Source organism: Hylobates moloch, unplaced genomic scaffold, assembly GCF_009828535.3.
Source record: "Hylobates moloch isolate HMO894 unplaced genomic scaffold, HMol_V3 SCAFFOLD_9, whole genome shotgun sequence".
Taxonomy (NCBI): Eukaryota; Metazoa; Chordata; class Mammalia; order Primates; family Hylobatidae; genus Hylobates; species Hylobates moloch.
The window spans coordinates 125,142,815-125,159,550 of NW_026652284.1; the positions used below are offsets into that span (position 1 = coordinate 125,142,815).

Sequence of the window (16,736 nt, forward strand, 5' to 3'; positions counted from 1 at the left end):
ATAAGTAAAAACTAAAAGGCAGAAATTAAATTCACAGGCAGACAGCCTGGTGCTATGCCCTGGGCCTGGTTAAAGATCGACCCCTGACCTCACTGGTTATATACAGATTTCAGACATTGTATGGAAAAGCATTGTGAAAATCCCTGTCCTGTTCTGTTCCATTCTGATTATCAGTGCATGCAGCCCCCAGTCACATACCCACTGCTTGCTCAATCAATCACAACCCTCTCACGTGGACCCCCTTAGAGTTGTAAGCCCTTAAAAGGGGCAGGAATTGCTCACTCAGGGAGGCCAGTTCTTGGAGATGTGAGTCTTGCCGAAGCTCCTGGCTGAATAAAGCCCTTCCTTCTCTAACTCGGTGTCTGAGAGGTTTTGACTGTGGCTTGTCCTGCTACAGAGTGAGACTCCATCTCAAAAAAAAAAAAAAAAAAAAAAGGGACTTGAGAGAAAAAAATTTCAGACAAAAAACTATAGTATACCTGTTATGGGATTCTATACCTGACCACTGTTTTTGAGCTCTTATTATTTTCCTACAAGTTGGACTAAATCCTAAATCACGTCCTTGCTACAAGTCTCTAAAAATAGACTGGGTTTTAATTTTCATGTTTTTAGTTGACCTCCCAATGGAATAGGATTTTAAAAAAATTCTGGCATATAAATTTTTTTAAATTCTTATGTGCATTATGTTTCTACCACATATCTCTCATTGTTATACTTCTTCTGAGAAAACTAATTCCATGGTACTCCAAAGGCTAGAGATGATTCCACAAGTAATAACAGCTACAGATCAATGTCTTTGACAGGACTATTGGAAAGGAACCTTCCCAGTGACAAGGGACAACTTGACACTCATATTTTGATCATCAAAGCTTTCTAGAAGAGACTTTTTATCAAGAGGGAGAGATGAGAGAAAACTTTTATCTGAGGAATGTGAGTGTTTTTAATTATTAGGCCCAGAGTAGCATTAAAATAAAACAGTAATGACATCCTACTCCCCCACTTTTTAGCTATGTATTCATCTCCTGAAACTGCTTGCTATCGCCACAAGTAGCTACAAATTAACCGAAAAATGCCATGCTGAGCACTAAAACCCACAACCCATATTTTAACAATGTAAAGCCAATCAATAGCTTATTTTAATGTAAATTCTTGGTAAATAACTCAGGAACACCCTCTTTTTTTCCCTTTAAAAATCAATTTATAGTCTGGAAGTGGCGGCTTATGCCTGTAATCCCAGTGCTTTGGGAGGCTGAGGTGGGAGGATCACTTGAGGCCAGGAGTTTGAGAGCAGCCTAAGCAACACAGCAAGACCCTGTCTCTACAAAAGACTTTCAAAAAATGAGCTGTGCATGGTAGTGTATGTCTGTAGTCCTAGCTACTGATGGGTCCAAGGTGGGAGGATTGCTTGAGCCCAGGCATTCAAGGTTATACAGAGCTATGATTGTGACACTGCACTCCAGCCTGAACAACAGAGCAAGACCCTGTCTCTGTTAAAAAATGAAAAAAAAAAAAATCCACTGTAACTGCTGCTAACTGGAGTGTATTTTCAGGGCAAATTAAATCTTTGATCCTGGGTTACAGTCCTCAAGTTTGGCCTAAATAAACTGTCTACTTACATTAATTTTGCCTCAGCTTCTTCCTTTTAGGTCATGTGGAATAAGGACAGTGAGAAATGGGTCTGGATACATCTCTTTCCTTGATTGTCTTTCTCTTTCAGCTGAATGCCAAGGCATGAAGAAATGAAGAGTGAGAGCTTTTGAGGGTAAGGCTTTGCTATTCAAGCCTGGGCTGTCACAGGTGTAAATGTCACCTCTCCTGCCCATAGGTCTTGGGTGCACAACCATTGAGGTCCTTGGTTCCTAGAGCCAGGTCTTCTCAGAAATGGGGTTCTGAGAAAGAACTTGTGGGAGGGAAAGAAAATATGGACCCTTCTTCTCACTCTGCTCTGCTCTCCTGGGGATGACCCATGGATGGGGCTGGGTAGGGGTTATAAGTCAAAATTGAAATTCTAAGCCCACCACAACCAATGAACCCCTCTTCTCAGACAAGGGCATTCCAAAGTTAACCTGAAAAACTAGTTCAGGCCATAATAGGAAGAGGGGGCCAGGCATGCTTCATTATACTCTCCTCCCTTTGGAACTCAGGTACAACTGACCAGCATTAACATTAAAACAGAGATCTTAAGATTTTTTATAATAATGACACCAAATTCCAGCCTGACTCAAATATAGCATCATATGTCAGAGTGCAGGCCCTGAATGAAATCAAAGCATTTTACCCTAAAATGTATTTCTTTGACATATTTTGAAATGTCCTGCAAAGCTGTTGTGGAGAAAATCTGCATTCTGTAGAGAATCCCTTTTCCTTTTCAGGTCTTTTCCCTGATCCAGGAGAGAATTAACTAAGAGTCTGGCACCTTTTAAAGTCAGATAAGAAACACTTACAGTCTGTTTTCTCTGAAGCCTGCTACCTGGAGGCTTCATCTACATAATAAGAACCTTTGTCTCGACAACCCTTTATTTTAACCCATACACTCCCTTCTATGGATTCTAGGTCTTTAAATAAACCCTTTACACAAAATTCCAATCAGAAAATCTTTGAATCTGCCTACAAATCGGAAGCCCCTGCTTCCAGTTGTCCTGCCCTTCTGGATCAAACCAATGTACATCTTATATGTATTGATTGATGTCTTATGTCTCCCTAAAATATATATAACCAAGCTGTAGCCTGACCACCTTGGGCACATGTTCTCAAGATCTTCTGGGGCTGTGTCATGGGCCATTGGTCACTTGTATTTGGCCCAGAATAAATCTCTCCAAATATTTTAGTTTCACTTTTTGTTAACATGGTCCTACTCACTTAGGATAGAGGCATGGTGGGAGAATCAGTGGACCTTGGAGGCAAAATGTTGAGGTCCTGACTTTGGACACATTGTTATCATCTCTAAATATCAGGCCCCTCCTGTGAGAGAGTATGTGGCCTCCCAGCAGGACCTGGTGCTATGACAGCCACCTGGAGAGCTGCAACAGCTCTGTGTAAAGGACACAGCACTGCACATGTTCAGCGTTGCTTTTATGGTCACTGACCTCACAGCCTGAATGTGAATTCCTGGAGCTCCAAGGATCTAATTTTGAAGTAGTCAGTGCCCAAAGAAAGATTCAACTCAGCCTCCAACCAACAACCTTTGTTCCTACCTTCAACTACTAAATGCCACACTCTTGTTTCCAGCTCACAGAATCACCTGAGAGGCCTCACAGTGATAATGGGCCAACTCTCACCTGAGAAAAGTGGTTCATCTCTTCCCTTATTCCAGATACCCCTTCCTCATTTCCCATGGAATTTCAGGGCCCCAGGGAGCATGGGATTGAGCTGGGAAGGAGAAACCTAGGGAACAAATTGACAGGATGTGTTGGTAAGTGGGATGAAAGCAGCATCGGAACCAGGGATGTGGGGTCCTTGTCAGGATACCTGGCTGTCTGTCCTTTCTTTTCCTGGATGCACAGTTTGCTTCTTGCTCTTACAGGCACCTGCACAAGCTCTAATTTGAGGACAGAAAGGGATATTATATATTCTAGTTCTGGTAAGTAACCACGGGGTAGGTTCAGGGACTCTACAACTTCATTACTTGGCTCCATAAGCTCCTACCCTGGAGAACAACAGTATTATATTGGTTCCCAGGTTTTAACACCAATTTGGAGCCAAAGTCCAGTAATCTCTGTCCTAGCCCAATCAGCCTCAGACTACAAGGAATAAACTTGCACTCCAACAAAATCAGAGTTACTGACCCATTACAATGAGGGTGATAACACCCCAGAACCGTGGGGTGTCTCACCAAGCTAAAGAAAACATAAGTTATTATAAGACTTTGGGGAAGGGTGGAGTTTAAGTGAAATTTAAATAAAGCAGTGTTTTAATGGGCATGCAGCAAAGCAGGGTTGTGAGTAATGGGTCATCAGGTCTGGACTGTGAGGTACACCCAGGCTCATTTCCTTGGGAACCACAAAATTAAGATAGGTGTAAAATATGGTGTCCAAAAACTTATTATATGAATTGGGTTGTAAATTGAGGCTGCTTCTCTATGTCAAAGTGACAGATCTGCCAGGAAAGAGTAGAATGTTCCATTCTTACTGATATAACTTCTAACATGTTTCTGTTAGTCTACAAGAGAACAAAGTTTCTCAGTAAGAAAGCAGAGGTGAAATTTTATGACATTCTAGAGCTGCATATATCTCTGGCAGAAATAGTTTCTTATTAACTTTATGGCTGGTTTTATCTGTTATTCCAGTCTAACAGCCTAACAGATTTTTCTTTCTCCATCCAAGATGTTACTTCCTTATCCCTAAAAAAGTGGGTATTCTTGTCCTCTGGTATATAGTTACCCTGGTAAATGTTCACATTCCTTTTGGCAAAGGGAATAAGATTTACAGCATAAAATTTGGAAAATGTAGCCAGATCTTTCAAGGGAAATCTGGCCTCCTCTTGTTTCATGAGTTTCTGGGTCTGAACTGGCTCAAGCCTAGGAAGTAAGTGAAGGTCGATGACTGTTGTGCTGATCCAAGTCAGGTGTCTGTAAAGGTTTAGTGACTCACTGATACTGATAAAGACTTTAGTAGGTGGTCTACCTATTTCAGTCCATAGTCACCATCATTACTCAGGGTCAAAACCTCTATGGTCAAACCATTTTCATTACTATTGTGGCCCCGGGCCTGTTACAGTGACAACTTCCCTGTCTACAACAGGGTTACATGCTGCCATCTGGTCCTGAACCATTCCTACTGAGTTAAATCCTCTTCTATTTTCTTTCTCTTCTTTCCTTTCCTTCTCTTTCCTTCCTTTTTCTTTCTTTCCTTCCACCTTCCTTCCTTGCTTCCTTCCTTCCCTCCCTTTCCTTTCCTTTTTCTTTCTTGTTTTCTCTCTCTCTCCCTTCCTCTTTTTTTTTTGAGGGGAGTCTTGCTCTGTCACCCAGGCTGGAGTGCAGTGGCGTGATCTGGGTTCACTACAACCTCCATCTCCCAGGTTCAAGTGATTCTCCTGCCTCAGCCTCCTGACTAGCTGGGATTACATGCACCTGCCACCATGTCTGGCTAATTTTTGTATTTTTAGTAGAGACGGCGTTTCACCATGTTGTCCAGGCTGGTTTCAAACTCCTGACCTCAAGTGATCCACCCACCTTGGCCTCTCAAAATGCTGGGATTACAGACGTGAGCCACTGCACCCAGCCTAAATCCATTTTCATGAGTCTCTCCTACTTCCTTTGATAGACTATATAAAACAGCCACTACAGAGTCTTTCCTGGATGTTACTGTTCCGTCACCAATGCACTTCTCTAAGCCTGGGTGAAAGGAGTGCCCTCTTGCATCTCCTAAGCCTTTGAATCCATTCTCTGTTGTAAAATCAGGCAATTCTGCATGTCAGCCTCACTTAATGGAGGCCATGACCAAATATAGACTTCCATTAACAAGTGCTACTGCAACTAGCACAGTGAATTCACAGCCTGCCATGTGTGCACTTATATAACAAATCCAGTCCAATCCAACATTACATTATCTTTAGTTGAACAGCCTTAGAATCTGCTCCCTTTCATATCACCCACACTTCTGCCAACAGTAAGCTGGAAAAATCTTTCAATTATTTGGTACTGTCTCTCAGGTCACACTTTTATCCCATTCCCCAGGTCTCCTGGAGTTTCACTACAGGAAGCAATCAAAGTTGGTCGGTATTGTGAACAATCCACACTCCCCTGCAAAGTGACAGCATTAAGAATAATGTGTGTAGCTGCAGGTAATTGATTTTGACATAGTTTTCTTCTATATTATACTTATAATCAAACTTCTTTTCTCCCCCTCTCCATGAACACTGGGACTTGTTTTTCCTTTTCTTTTTTTTTTTGCTATTACAGGAAGAGCTGCTATTAAACATTTTGGGACACATCTTCTAGTTCTCATGCAAGTGCATCCCCAACATGTATGTGCAGGAGTGGAACTGGGTTGTGGGTTACATAATTTTATTTTTTTGAGATGAAGTCTCACTTTGTCACCCAGGCTGGAGTGCAGGGGCGCTATCTCAGCTCACTACAACTTCTGCCTCCCAGGTTGAAGAGATTCTCCTGCCTCAGCCTCCTGAGTAGCTGGGATTACAGGCTCCCGCCACTACACCTGGCTATTTTAGTAGAGACGGGGTTTTGCTGTGTTGGCCAGGCTGGCCTCAAACTCCTGACCTCAGGTGATCCACCTGCCTTGGCCTCCCAAAGTGCTGGGATTACAGGTGTGAGCCAGCACATCTGGCCAGGGCTAATTTTTAACTGTATTAATAATGCCAAAATATTTTCCAGTGTGTTATACCAGTTTCCACTATCAGCCGTGTATGAGAGTAACTGTTGCTAAGTATTTTTGGTGTCATTCTCTGTCAGATTTTTAATTTTTGCCAACCTAGTGAGGGTAAAATGACATCTTGTAATATCATTTTGCATGTCTGTGATTAATAATGACCTTTGCCCCTCTTTTCATAGAGGTTGGTCATGGGAGTGTTTTGGGTGATGAAGAAGCCTTGGCAGGTTTTGTGGCAGAGACAAATCCAACTCAGTCATGCTGCCTGGAGAGTCAGGGCCTCAGAAATTGGGATTAGAGGTAGGACTTTTAGTCCTAAAGATCTTACAGATTCCCAGCCATACAAATTGCCTCCCACCTTACATGAAAATGGGCAGTAATGGAATCCACCAATTACATTTTAATGTTTGTGAATACACTTATGAAACAAATTAACTTTAACAATTGGTGGGGAAGATTGGCAGCACAGGACTATGCACAACAAATTAGCAGGCACTAAGGCAGAATATCTTTTACAGCAGAAAGACCAAATCTGTCCCTTTCTGATGCACATCTTCAGTTTTGGGTCAAGAGCTAGTAGTGGAGGTCAAGGCCAAGGTCAACCTAAGAAGTCTACAATAGCATGCATCAGTGGAAAGACTGCAGAACAGACATACGTGGAGGAAAAAGTAAAACGCTCTTGTGACCATCAGCACCTGCAAATATGCCACTTATTCTTTCTCTTGTGAGTACAGTGAGCATGAGTAAACACAGTAGCTCTCTGGGAAAAGCAAGAATAAAGGAGTCTTCAGAATGAGTTGTAAGATATGTATGATGCTTACTAAGCAGAGTTCACAATTGTCCTGTTTAATGTCAGTCTTCTTATCTTAAGAATGCTTCAGGTGACAAAGGCCTGTGTCAGCAGTATGGATCATGATGAGATTCCTGGAAGGCTGAACCTCTGCTGGTATAGGCATAAAACTCCTCCAGAAGTGGCTTCTTTTTATTAACTAAAGAAACTGAAAATGCCTTTCTCCTCTCAATTTTAATGTAATTGGTTAAGAAGCCAGGAGAGGCCGATGTGGTGGTACACACCTGTAGTCCCTGCTACTCATGAAGTTGAGGCAGGGGAATCGCTTGAGCCCAGGAGTTCAAGGTCACAGTGAGCTATGACTGCACCACTGCACTCCACTCTGGGCAACACAGCATGATACTGTCTCCAAAAAAAAAAAAAAAAAAAACGCTAGGAAGTACCAAGTGTTATGATTGCTCTATGCCAATCATCAAATAGAGCAGAGACCATCTAGCTCCCAACCAATATTAATGCCATCACCAAGCCAAGTAATTAGGAAACAGAAATTTCTGACTTGAATAGAGAACATTAAAAGCCATGATAAATAAAATTCAGTATAATTTGGATGAAATATTTAATAAAAAATAAAAACATATTCCAAACTGATATGGTTAATCTGGAGAAATGTTTAAGCCATAAAACCCAAAACTGGATTTGAGTAAATACTGAGGTTCTTAGTTAAGTAAACACCTCCATTGTAGGTAAATAGGTTTAAAACAAAAATTATTGTTTTCTGATTTGGTTCTGTAATCACAGGCCTCAGAGAAAGACACTGCCACAGCTTCCTAACCCTTTTGTCGTTTTGTTTTTTGGAGTCTTGCTTTGTGGCCAGGCTGGAGTGCAGTGGTGCAATCTTGGCTCACTGCAACCTCCACCTCCTGGGTTCAAGTGATTCTCCTGCCTCAGCCTCCCAAGTAGCTGGGACTGCAGGCGTCTGCCACCATGCCCAGCTAATTTTTGCATTTTGTAGAAACGGGGTTTCATCATGTTGGCCAGGATGGTCTTGATCTCTTGACCTCGTGATCTGCCCGCTTCTGCCTCCTAATGTGCTGGGATTACAAGTGTGAGACACCGCACCCAGCCCCCTTTTGTCATCTCTTGATGGAACCTCAAAGGAGATCCTTGGGGGAAACTGAATTTCTTTTTCCTTCCTTCTAAAAGTTCTTCTCTAGAAGAAGTTGTAACTGGGTAACAAGCTCTAAGTCCCTGGCTCAGCCTGCAGGCAAGACAGCTGGGTGAGTTGACATTGAGTTTTGACTTAATTTCAGGAGATTAAGGTTTCCAGCCACCTCAGGAAAAGACATGAACTCTGTTCTTGCAGTGGAACATAGCTATCTGTGATGGGTAAGTGAAGCCATAAGCCACAGGCTCCCACTCTTGGACATTTTCCTGATTTTTCTTCATGACAACATATCTAGAAGACCCATCTACCAAATCCTGTTTAAGTAAAATGTACAAATTCCCATTTTGAATTAGTTGGATATATTGGGCCAGCTACAAGACTGCAAGCTCCTTGCTGGCAGCATCTTAACTCTTGGAAACCTGGAGGTGGAGTACAGTGTTATTTGACTTTTTAGCAAGGTCTCAACTATTTTAATCTACACAAAGACTCACCTTATTCCTTAACAAACTTTTGCTTATAATCATGTTTCTCTTCCCTGTGAATTGGAGCTTAAGGTACCATATTCCTTATAACAGACTAAAAACGTTTTGAAGAGGCCCAAACAAACAAAGAAAACCCCAGCCTGGTTCCATCACACTTTGAAGTGCAAGGATCTCAACCACTTTCTTTGAAGTTGAAATAAATGATACGAAAAAAGAAAAGAAAAGAAAAGCAAGTGGTCTCAAGTGAAATACCTAACTGTATCTTAAGGTCTGGTGCTATGAAATTCATCTAAATAATTTTCACTTATCTACAGGGCTCAAGAAGGGGGCTCATCCTCTAAATCTGAAGTAAGGTGTGCTATTGTGGGATTGTTGCTATATACTTTAGCAGCCTGCCTTTAGTTAGCAGCTCACTGGGAGAGTGAAATCCCTTAAGAGCTGAATCTCCAAAAGGAAAACCATAAAGTGACTCATTTCTCACCAGTATGACTCTCATATAATGTATAACTGTGAAGAATTTACAGACTGATCAGTTACTCTCCACTGTGAACTGTACAATGTTGATTGAAAGATGACTGCACTAGAGTTCCCCACACTTACTACATTCTTAGGCTTCCTCTCTAATATGAATTGTATGGATTTTCTCATGACTACTAAGAGTTATTCTCTGACTGAAGGTTTTTCCACATTGATTACATGTATAAGGTCACTCCCCACTGTGAATTCTCTGATGTCGAATAAGGTGAGAGCTTTGTCGGAAGGATTTTCCACATTTGGTGCACACATAGGGTTTCTCTCCAGTGTGAATTCTCTCATGTTGGATAAGGGATAAGCGTGCACTGAAGGATTTCTCACACTCATTGCACATGTAGGGTTTCTCTCCAGTGTGAATTCTCTGATGTTGGACAAATTGTGAATGCTGACTGAATGCCTTGCCACACTCACTACATTCATAAGGTTTCTCACCAGTATGAATTCTGTGATGCTGAATGAGAGAGGAGCGAACATTGAAGGCCTTCCCACAGTTACTGCACTCATAGGGATTCTCTCCAGTGTGAATTCTTTGATGGCGGATAAGATGTGCACTCTGGCTGAAGGCCTTCCCACAGTCACTACACTCATAGGGCTTCTCTCCATTGTGTGTTCTTTCATGTTTAATTAGGGTGGATATCTGTCCAAAGGTTTTCCCACACTCATTACACTCATAGGGTTTCTCACCAGTGTGACTCCTCTGATGCTGAATAAGGTGTGATCCCTGGCTAAAGGCCTTCCCACATTTTTGACACTCATAGGGTTTCTCTCCATTATGTATTCTCTGATGTTGAACAAGGGAAGAAAGCACACTGAAGGCTTTATCACATTCATTACATTGATATGGCTTCTCGCCATTGTGCGTTCTTTGATGGTGAATAAGATTAAAACTCTGGCTGAAAGCTTTTCCACACTCACTACATTCATAGGGTTTCTCTCCTGTGTGAATTCGCTGATGCTGAATAAGATGTCCCTTTTGACTAAAGGTTTTCCCACACACACTACAACCATAAGGTTTCTCTCCAGTGTGAATTCTCTGATGCTGGATAAGGGAGAGGTGAGCACCAAATGATTTTCCACACTCATTGCAGATATAAGGTTTCTCTCCAGTGTGAATTCTCTTATGTTGAATAACTTGTGAGCGTTGACTAAAGGATTTCCCACATTCATTACACCTATAAGGTTTCTCTCCAGTGTGAATTCTCTGATGGACAGTAAGAGTTTGGTTCAGGCTAAAGGATTTTCCACATTCATTACATTCATAGGGCTTTTCTCCTGTATGAATTCTCTGATGCTGAATGAGAGATAATTGTGTACTGAAGGCTTTGCCACACTCCTTACAGTCATAAGGTTTCTCTCCAGAATGAATTCTCTGGTGCTGAATAAGGTGTGATTGTCTGTTGAAGGCTTTCCTGCATTCTTTGCACTTGTAAGGTTTCTCTCCACTATGAATTCTCTGATGATGAATTAGATTAGAGCTATGACTAAAGGCTTTCCCACACTGATTGCACTCATGAGGTTTCTCTCCTGTATGAATTTTTAGATGTTGAACATAAGATGAATGTGTATTAAAAGTTTTCCCACATTTAATACACTCATAGGGTTTTTCTCTAGTGTGAATTTTACAATGCTGAATAAAGTATGAGTGAGCACTGAAAGATTTGCCACAATCCTCACATGTGTAGGGTTTCTTACCAGTGTGGATTCTCTGATGTTTACTGAGGATAGAGGGCCAACTGAAAGCTTTTCCACATTCAATGCACTCATAGGGCTTCCCTCCACTATGAATTCTCTGGTGCTGGTTAAAAGCTCTGTTCTGATTGTAAGTTTTTCCATGCCCGGTACACTCAAACGGTCTCTCTGGATTATTCATCCTCTGATTCTCACTAAGAACTGAACTCTGTCTGGGTACTTTCACTAACACATCTGTCTGACAGGCTCTTTCTCCTAATTGGAAACTCCGGAGGTTAATGAGGTCCTCATGTTTTTGCAAGTTTTCTACACTTGACACACTTGGATGGAGACTCTCCTCTTTAGACCCTCTAAGATGTTTGGCAGGATTTGAGCCTGTAATACAGTTTTCTCCAACAGCATTGAACTTCTGGCCATTCTCTCTAGAGAGGGTTTTCACATACCTCATAGTAATTGCTCTGAAATTGCTCTTCTGGGAGAAGGAGTTCTTAACTCCTTCTACTGCATATTTTCTCCAGCAATTCCCTAACTTTTCCTCAGTTTTACTCATCTCTTCAGTTTCCTTAAAAACATTCCTTACATGATCTTCTGATTTTGCTCTCTGGGATTCCAATTCTTCAGAAATGTCCTGCTTTGGAATAAATCCCTCTTTTTCCATCCTAGAATCATAGCCTGAAAGAATGAAAAAAAAAAAAAAAGTGAATTGCTTGCATTTTACTATGGAAGAAAGAATTAGAGAATAAGCAGAAATATTTATATCAAACAAACATCTTCTAGGATAATACTGATATTCAGAATGCAAATAAAAAATAGCAACAAATATGACCCCATTGGGAAGAGGAAAAAGAGAAGCATGCTGGTAAAGCAATGAACACTGGTGTGGGAAGGAAGAGGAAGGTAATATGCCCAAGGTCAAGGGCTTAAATCTGCAACTAGGCTACCAGGAACACATGGAGTAGGAAAGGCAAGATCTGAGAAAGGATTTGAGGAGAGTTACCAGGAGGGAGGAATTGGAGGCTGCCTCCACTATTCATGTCTTTGCTGCATACTTTGTAAACAAGGTATCTTCTTAAGGCTTACACATAGCATATTCAAATATTTGTTGAAAATAAAGGATAAATGACTCATAATGAATGGGGTGTACATCGGTGCAATAGATGATGGAAAAAACTATTTGATCTGTGTACACAACAGTCCCAAATCACACATTTCCAGTGAACAAAAGTGTCCAAAAATTTGTGAAAACTATAAAACTGAATTCTGAGACCCAATGAAATGAAGCTTATTAAAAAGAAAAATACAAAACCAACCAATGAAACAAACAAAAAACAAGCACAAAGTCACATAGATACAAAGACTGTGGGAAGGATAACTGAGGTCAGAAGAGTAAGAGGGCAGCCCTGTGTTGAGATACCACAAAATAACAATGGAATCTCCCTTTTGCAAATGGTAGTTATCATTAGTTATAATGGGATGCTGCTTGAGACTGCACTGCTTGAACAGGGAGACTGAGCTAAAAATACTAACTGGATGAGGCCTAAAATTGAGCTAAGTATGGCTGGGCATGGTGGATCACACTTGTAATCCCAGCACTTTGGGAGGCCAAAGTGGGCGGATCATCTGAGGTCAGGAGTTTTAGACCAGCATGGCCAACATGGCAAAACCACATCTCTACTAAAAATACAAAATTTAGCTGGGCACGGTGGCGGGTGCTTCTAATCCCAGCTACCTGGGAGGCTGAGACAGGAGAATAGCTTGAACTTAGGAGGTGGAGGTTGCAGTAAGTCAAGATTGTGCCACTGCACTCCAGCCTGGGTGACAGAGCAAGACTGTCTCAAAAAATAAAATAAAATAAAATAAAATGAAATAAAATTGGGCTAAGTAATCTCAATAGATTTCTGTGAACTACTCATGGTACTACAGGGGGATTGATTTTGCCATTCAGAGTATGAAAGGAAAAAAGCAAACTTCATAATTTACTCTAGAAACCTACAGTGTCCTAGAAAATAAACATCCTGAATGTAGGGAGAAAAATTTCTGAGGTATCTGAGTTGAGTCCTCAAGGTAGTCTCAGGACTAAAGTCTAAAAGATGATTCTTTTAGGTGTTATTTTGCTGGGAGGAGACAAAATAAATGTGAACAAAATGAGAAACCACAAGACAGAGGCATCCATAAGACAAGAACCAACATCTCACACTAAAGTTCATATTGCCATTTCCCTCAGATATCTGGTGATCCTTGGTTGGCTGTGTTTATTTTCTTTCTTTCTTTTTTTTTTGAGATGGAGTTTTTTTGCTCTTGTTGCCCAGGCTGGAGTGCAATGGCACAATCTTGGCTCACCACAACCTCTGCCTCCTGGGTTCAAGTGATCCTCCTGCCTCAGCCTCCTGAGTAGCTGGGATTACATGCATATGCCACCACACCCGGCTAATTTTGTATTTTTAGTAGAGATAGGGTTTCTCCATGTTGGTCAGGCTGGTCCTGAGCTCCCGACCTCACATGATTCGCCTGCCTCAGCCTCCCAAAGTGCTGGGATTACAGGTGTGAGCTACCTCGCCCAGCCGGCTGTGTGTATTTTCAAATGAGACAATAAAAAGATGCTTGGGACCCCTGTATATGAGTGTACTTGTTAGCTGGAAAGGTACTTGAGTGAGGTGGTTATAAGGCCACTGCACCCCTAAATACTAAAAACTGAGCTGTCTTTGCTCAGCTTTGGTTTCTTTTGAGGCAATCTCCTGGGTTTTGCCCTAAATATACGATGTCTTGCTGTTAGGTATTCTTGGTGCAGGGTAGGGAGAAGGATGTGGTAGTAGCATCAATCATTTCTGTATTCAGATTTTTTAGATAATACCTTAGGTTTCAAGTTTTTTAGGACAAAAAACCAAAAAAACTTCATAAGTGGTATATTTTTCTATCAGGAGGTACAAAATGTCTGGTTGTTTTTTTTGTGTGATGTTAACATACTTAATGGTCATTATCTAGATTCACTTTCAAATTTGGGATTGTGAAATAGTGATGTTTCAATTCTGTCATTCCTTGGTTTTTTAGCCAAAATTTCTATGAAGAGAAATTAAACTTCTTGTCATCAATTGGGTATCCTGCCTTTCTAGTATTGTACCCAATACTACATGTACAATACATCTAGTAAAGGCAGAATACTCGATTCTTTTGTTTACCAGTTTTCAGAGTGATGAATCAGTTTACTAGCTTTCCTTAAAGGTGACCAATGAGTAGGACTTTTTTTTTCTACCAGCCTTAATAAAGACCAACCTTTGATAAGGTGATCCAATGGCATGTTATCTTCCTGTCAAAAGGAGACTTAATCCTTTCTCAAGAGAATATCATGCAGGGCCTCTATGCCTTTTTATCTATAATAATTAACACTCGGAGCTGGCACAGTGGTGCATGTCTTTAATCCCGGAGACTTGGGAGGCTGAGGTGGGAGAATTGCTTGAGCCTGAGCATTCCAGACCAGCCTGGTAAACATAGAGAAATCCCATCTCAAACACACCACACACACACACACACACACACACACACACACACCACACTGAAAAATCAGAACGCATGTGGGGAAAAAAAAGAAAGAAAAAATAAGAAATCAAGAGAGAAAATACATGATAGAAACAAACCCACAGGGGTCCCAGTGGCGTGGGCAGTGTATGGAGCAACAGTAGGCAGCCCAGCTTCAGGAGGGCTCTTGGCAAACTGCATCCCACAGGCACCTGCCACATGCCCTCCCTGCTACCAAGATGCCCAAGAGGAGGGTCAGCTCAGCTGAAAGGGAAGGGAAGGAAGAGCCCTGGAGGACATTGGTGAGGTCATTAAACTGTTTCTGCAAAAGTGGGAATGAAGCCCTAAGGAGGAGGAGGAAGGAACAAATCTTCAGACAAGAATGCAAATAAAAGAGAAAATGGAACAACAACAAAACTGGCCTAAGCGACTAATCAGGAAACTAAAAAGATTCACCTGCAGGAAATGAAAACTATGGTGGCAGGCACCAATAATCCCAGTTACTTGGGAGGCTCAGGCAGGAGAATTGCTTGAACCTGGGAGGTGGAGGTTGTGGTAAGCCAAGATTGTGCCACTGCACCCCAGCATGGGTGACAGAGTGAGAGTTCTCCATAAAAAAAAAAAAAAAGGCCAGGTGCAGTGGTTCATGCCTGTAATTCCAGTACTTTGGGAGGCCAAGGCAGGCGGATCATGAGGTCAGGAGATTGAGACCATCCTGGCTAACAAGGTAAAACCCCATCTCCACTAAAAAATACAAAAAAATTAGCTGGGCGTGGTGGTGGGCACCTGTAGTCCCAGCTACTGGGGAGACTGAGACACCACTGTACTCCAGCCTGGGTGACAGAGTGAGACTCCATCTCAAACAAAAAAAAAAAAAAAAAAAAAGAAAAAGAAAAGAAAGGAAGGAAGGAAAGAAAAAAATAAAATAAAATAAAATTGAAACTAAAAATGAGAGCTGGGTATGGTGGCACACATCTATAGCCCTAGCTACTCAAGAGACAGAGGCAAGAGGATGGCTTGCAACCAGGAGTTAGAGGCCAGCCTGGGCAACATAACATAGCAAGACCCCATCTCTAAATACAAAAACAGAACAAATCAGCCAGGCATGTGGCTCAAGCCTGTAATCCCAGCAGTTTGGAAGGCTGAGGCAGGTGGATTGCCTGAGTCTAGGAGTTGGAGACCAGCCTTAGCAAAATGGCTGGGGAGGTCTCACAATCTTGGCAGAAAGTGAAAGGCACATCTTACATTGCAGCAGACAAGAGAGAGAATGAGAATTAAGTGAAATGAGTTTCCCCTTATCAAACCATCAGATCTCGTGAGACTTATTCGCTACCACGAGAACAGCATGGGAGAAACCTCCTCCATGATTCCATTATCTCCCCCCGGGTCCCTCCCACATGGGAATTATGAGAGTACAATTCAAGATGAGATTTGGGTGGGAACACAGAGCCATACCATACCACCGCACATTCAAGAAGCTCTAAGAATCCTAAGATACAAGGAAAACCACACCTGGGTATAACACAGTCAAAACTACCGAATACCTGAGGGAAAAAAATATCAAAAAACAGCACGAGGAAAAAGACATTTATCTTCCAGGTAACAATAAGACTGAAAGCTGACTTTGTGATTTTAGAGGTGGAAAACAACAGACAAAAGGACATTTTTTAATTTTGAAGAAAATAACTGCCATTCTAGAATTCTACATCCACCAGAAATATTATTCAAAAATAAATGCTTGAAAATTCCACTTCCAGGATAACAGTATAAACTGGAATTCAGTGGATTCACTTCTTGCAAAACAAAGCAAGAACTATTTAAAAAGAAAAAACAAACCAAACAACCATTTAAAGTCTCCAGCAAATGCCCTAAGGGAAAACAGCAAAGGAAGAAATATTTATGCAATAAATTCCACTAACATTTGGTAAGAATAGGGAGAGCATGTAGAATTCGTTGTTTGTTTTTTTCTCCCCCTCTTCTCCTCCATCCTCTCTCTCACTTCCCTCTCCCCCCACCAGCCTCCTTCCTGGAGAGTTTGTGGCATTTGAATCACAACCTGCTCCACCCCCTCCCTCACCCCCAGCTCAACAGATGGTCCACTCTAGGCAGATGTGGCCAAGAAGGGGCTCCCTCTCCCCTCAGTTTCCAATGAAAGCTTACCATATCTCACCAGGAGGACAGGCCACCAGCACTTTTCATCCCCTCTAACTCCAAGTTAAAGAGGCTAAATTCCAGTG

General features: G+C 41.7%; 1 protein-coding gene across 2 annotated transcripts in view; it reads right to left on the reverse strand.

Annotated features, from left to right (window-relative positions):
• Window positions 1-16,736, reverse strand: part of ZNF16 (zinc finger protein 16) — a 75,388-nt gene that overhangs the window by 32,890 nt on the left and 25,762 nt on the right. For both annotated transcript variants that reach the window (XM_058443960.1, XM_032760879.2), the window contains one exon: window positions 5,483-11,658. In XM_058443960.1, the coding sequence (XP_058299943.1) occupies window positions 9,470-11,658 (2,189 nt within the window). In that variant the 3' untranslated portion in view covers window positions 5,483-9,469. Of the gene's footprint in view, window positions 11,659-16,736 lie in introns of those variants that run through there.